At 37.7% G+C, this 4,443-nt stretch overlaps 1 protein-coding gene across 1 annotated transcript in view; it reads right to left on the bottom strand.

Annotated features, from left to right (window-relative positions):
- Positions 1 to 2,795, bottom strand: part of LOC140166838 (probable tubulin polyglutamylase ttll-15) — a 7,259-nt gene extending 4,464 nt beyond the window's left edge. Inside the window, exons 1-4 of the mRNA XM_072190326.1 lie at positions 2,706 to 2,795; positions 1,612 to 1,737; positions 1,003 to 1,084; positions 1 to 79 (exon numbers count right to left, since the gene is read on the bottom strand). The exon at positions 1 to 79 is cut by the window's left edge and continues 184 nt beyond it. Coding sequence (XP_072046427.1) covers positions 1 to 79; positions 1,003 to 1,084; positions 1,612 to 1,737; positions 2,706 to 2,795 — 377 coding nt within the window. The remainder of the gene's footprint in view (positions 80 to 1,002; positions 1,085 to 1,611; positions 1,738 to 2,705) is intronic.
- Between the last annotated feature and the right edge of the window lie 1,648 nt (positions 2,796 to 4,443).

Here is a 4,443-nt window from a genome sequence, read left to right as displayed (position 1 = left end):
TGACTGAATTTCCTACCCGTTATGAGGAAAGGATTGGAGATAAATTCTTGAACCAGGCTTACATTTGATAGATCCAATTCTGTTGACGAAAGAGAAATATTAGTGTTAACGTTATGCAAACAAATGCAACACTGTATACTGGTAATTGGTATTGATATTGGTATTTAATTGGAATTGGTAGCATCATACTTTACATGTCACTGAATAGTCATGCTGGAAGTCGATTGATACATGTTGAAATCAACACAATGTCTGAGACACACCTTTGCCTTAAAATTCATTTTCTCGCTCAAATACAAAATTATTTTTTGTCAGATAAAACCACTGTGTAAGAGATTGATGTTTACGTTGTCAAGTGCCAACTTGCCCAAATCTTAAGTGCCGAAAAGTTACAAATAAATACCAAAATGATTTTCAAGTGGCGGTCATCTCAATGCAACTATGTGGTTAGGAATGTGCCCGGGGATTTTGCCCGGGGATTTTGAAAGACATTCATAGCTGAATTTATACTAAATCGCTGAGCTATAGCGATTGGTTTTTAGCCAATGAGATATAACTCCGGGAAAAGCGAGCTACCGTATAGAGGTTATCCACTTTATTCATGCGTGACTTCTTCTGACAAAAAGCGCTGGTTCCCGTAGTATTCTTCATTCAACCCAAATCAATGCATGACCTCGGGGTTACCTGCATGACTTTGGCGGCCTATTTTGAAACAGTGATGGTTGCACATGCATGTACATCTTTTGAAAGTCCTAAACAAGGTACAAGGTATAGCAGTCGCTGATGCAGCTTATAGAACACGGATAACCTCTATTAGTCAAATACCAATCGTTCACAGCACGCGGAGTATATACTCAGCTTATTTGGTAACAGCAACCACTCTCAGCAGTCGGTGAAGCATTTTATAGAATCATGTGCTTCGCTACAGGGCGTATTTCTATTGGTTCGTTTACTGCCTGTTCAAAATAAGTATTTAACAGGTGTGGATGTGCTGTGGCTTACCTGTAAGTTTCCTGACGTAGTTTCCCCTGAATCGCGGATTCTTTTGGATCCATATTTTATTCTTATTCTCCGGCTTGGAAGTCTGTTCAACAAACAAGAAAAATATTTTGGCAAAAGTTGCTTCACCGATTAACATGTCCAATATATTAAATAGCTCAATTATCATTTTTCAAACACCGTTAATTGTGATTCCTTTTCTTCTTCCCGAAAAAATCTTTGAACATGTTGAATTTTTCTAATACAAAATATTTCTGGGAGTTCTTTAGTGAAAATGTGTGTAAGAGGATGTGCGGCAGATTCAGATACAATTTTCAGACTCTTTGGTTTAGAATCGGGTCACAAATTTTAGAATATAGGTTTAGAGAAGGGTGCGTTTTTGAAAGTATCTCAAAATATTTTAAAAGATTTTTAGCAAAATTTTAGACATTTTCCAGGATTTTGCAAATTTGCCTTACAGAAATATTAACCTGAAAATCTGGGTGTCTTTTTTTGTCAAATATTATATATTTTCAAAATCCTTACCCAATCCAAAATCTAGACAAAATGAACTGTGACCGATTTGACCTGTAGGTTTTGCACTTCAACTTAGTTTTATCTCGTAGTACTTACGTATTCTATAAAGCTATTAATATCTTGTGGAAGATAAAACCCTTTTGGTATGTATTTGCCTCCTCGTGTAACCAGTGATGCCTTGTAAGTAACGTACTCATTCAAGCCAGGTATCATGTCTATAACCTATGATTATATAATAAATAAATTTAGATGAAGTGATAGATTGAAAAATAACAAAATTTAAGGCCACGTGCGTCTTATTGTTGTCACAATCGCAAATGCAATACGAATTTGGCTCTAGAATTATCCGCAGCAACAAGGAAATAGAAATCATTGAACAAAGCTAATCGCAGTCGACAACTCGCTGTGGAGAACAAAAACGCTGTCGAGAACCGCAAATCGCTGTGGATAACTGAAAATCACTGCAGGGAGCCGAAGATTGCTGTGGAGAACCAAAAATCGCTATGGAGAACAGAAAATAGCTGCGGAGAACCGAACATTGCTGTGGAGAACCAAAAACTGCTGTAGAGAACCAAAAATCACTGTGGAGAACCGAAAATAGCTGTGGAGAACCAAAAATTGCTCTGGATAACCATAAATTGCTGTGGAGAACCGAAAATCCCAACCAAAGAGATAAGACTAATAATTCTCTGGTCGTGACGAAAAAACGCCTTGTCGGAAAAAAAGTCCGTCCGACTATACTAGCCCTTGGTAGCCCGTCGGCCTAGGCTGAAAATCATGGAAGAACATAGTTTTACTTGTAAGCGTCAGGTTAAACACAAAGCAGTGCAAAGATATTTTGGGGAATGGTAACATTTGAATTAGGTTTCGCTAAACATATCCTTATTACTAGAAGTGATGGTTTGGGAACATTCAATTGATATTGACTGTATTTCCGTTTAGTTTGATGCATGTCCTTACTAATTTATTACGCCTATATATTGATATATTTTCCTCCCAGTTCTTCCTGTATCTGTGGCGGTGCAAAAAAAGTGCATGATAGGTAATTTCTACAATCAAAATAAAATATAATCACTGCAAATTCCTTTATTTGGGGGCAAATAAAGTTATTATTAATGGCAAATAATTAGATTCCACCCCATCCTACTTAGTGAATAATTCTGGTGCAGCCACATATATTTTTTTCTCACCTTATCGGGCGATTTCGGATGATCGACAGTCCATGGTACAGCGCCTTTGTAGATACGGTCGGTTGTTGTCCCATCGTGCTGAAACACCATTCCGTTTATTTCCAGCTTGTAGCCCAATAAACGAAATACGTATTTGATCGCGTTGCTGTATTCGGCTAGCCACTTGACAATGACACACAAAAATAATAGACTTACGTCACTATTCTGATTGATTTTTGGTCCGTCATGTAACAGGATGAATTAACTGAACATGAATTCTACCTTTAAAAACCTGAATAAGGTAATAGGCAGTGGCGTATCGTGGGTCATCATATTGTGGGGGAGGGGCACCGAATATATGACCCCCCGTGCCCCTATGACGCTACGCCACTGGTAATAGGTGTATTGTATACATTACGTTTCACTACCTGAAGAGAATTGATCAAAAATTGGATTCCCTTCTGAGGTTGGTACGGGTATCTGTCAATGAGTTGCCCACATCACCAGGCTGTCATTCATATGTCAGTATATGGCACACATGGTACTGCAGTTACTGTCCATTTTCCTATACACAATACATAGTGCTCTCACCATTGACGTGTGACCTTTACAAACAGTGTATGTTAGAGGAATATGGCATTGCCTAGTTAACGTCACTGTGTGAAAACTAACCGGCCAATATTTTTTGTACCCTCTTTTTGTAACATGTCCTAAATTTTTAGCTAATTTAGATGTTTGGAAATATTCGTACTTTTGTGTTTTAGTAAGGAAGGGCACGGCATGGCCTGCAAAATTCCCTGTTTAAATCGAATGCAACTTTCAGTGACTATCACTCATTTTGTGAACCACTCTCTTCCGAAGGGAATTAAAACTAAACCACATGACGAATATTTTTTGTACTTACTGTCAATCAAGAATAATGTATACATTACATGTAGGGTAAAAACTGAGTAGGTGGGGCATCTGCAAATGGTCGTACCTCCCTGATATCTATATGACAGATAACAGCAAAAACAACTCCCTAATTTGTCCATAACAGCAGTGGAGAGAGTCGGGGGATTTCAAGTGGGTGATTATTGGCAAGTGACATATTTGGGCATAAGTGCAGCCCACCATTCAATGCGGATGTACTAGACTTTGTCGATTGATTTTGCTGGAGTAATTTCCTGTTAAACAGGTTTATATTAAGTACTGCAAAGGTCGAACCATAACTGCACTATGGTATACATAAAAATGTGTGGTATTTAGTTCCCAGGATGTGAGTTTTGCCTTAGGCATGTTGACCCCTCACTACAAGAGTTATGACCGTCGATTTGGTTGAAAAAGGAGATGAGACATGATCAAATCTCTCCAGGTAACAAAACGTAATGTAAAAATAGATACAGTTCGGAGGTAAATTTATGAATAATTATGTATGATATTTCGAAATTTTAAAATCATTATGACCAATAACATTACGACAGGAAATATATGTGTTTTTGTTATAATGTGCATGACGAGATGATGGTGCATTTTGTCCGACTCCTTCTGTAAATGAGCAATGTTAAGGTCTCGTTAATTAAGTTAGTACGAGCTTTAAAAGGTGGGTAACCTGATTGACAGTCTCATCCCCCACTTTACCCAATCAAAATGGAGATTTTTGTGTCAGGTGATATTTTTCTCATTAACATATAGAAATTAGCCGTTCCATTGGTATAATTCTGAAGAAATAAACAAAAACTGCTGAATTAGTCTTAACTGTGGTGTACCACATTGAGAC

Source organism: Amphiura filiformis, chromosome 12, assembly GCF_039555335.1.
Source record: "Amphiura filiformis chromosome 12, Afil_fr2py, whole genome shotgun sequence".
In the NCBI taxonomy this organism is placed as follows: domain Eukaryota; kingdom Metazoa; phylum Echinodermata; class Ophiuroidea; order Amphilepidida; family Amphiuridae; genus Amphiura; species Amphiura filiformis.
The sequence above is the reverse complement of the archived record's forward strand: the minus strand, read 5'-3'. Positions and strand labels throughout refer to the sequence as shown.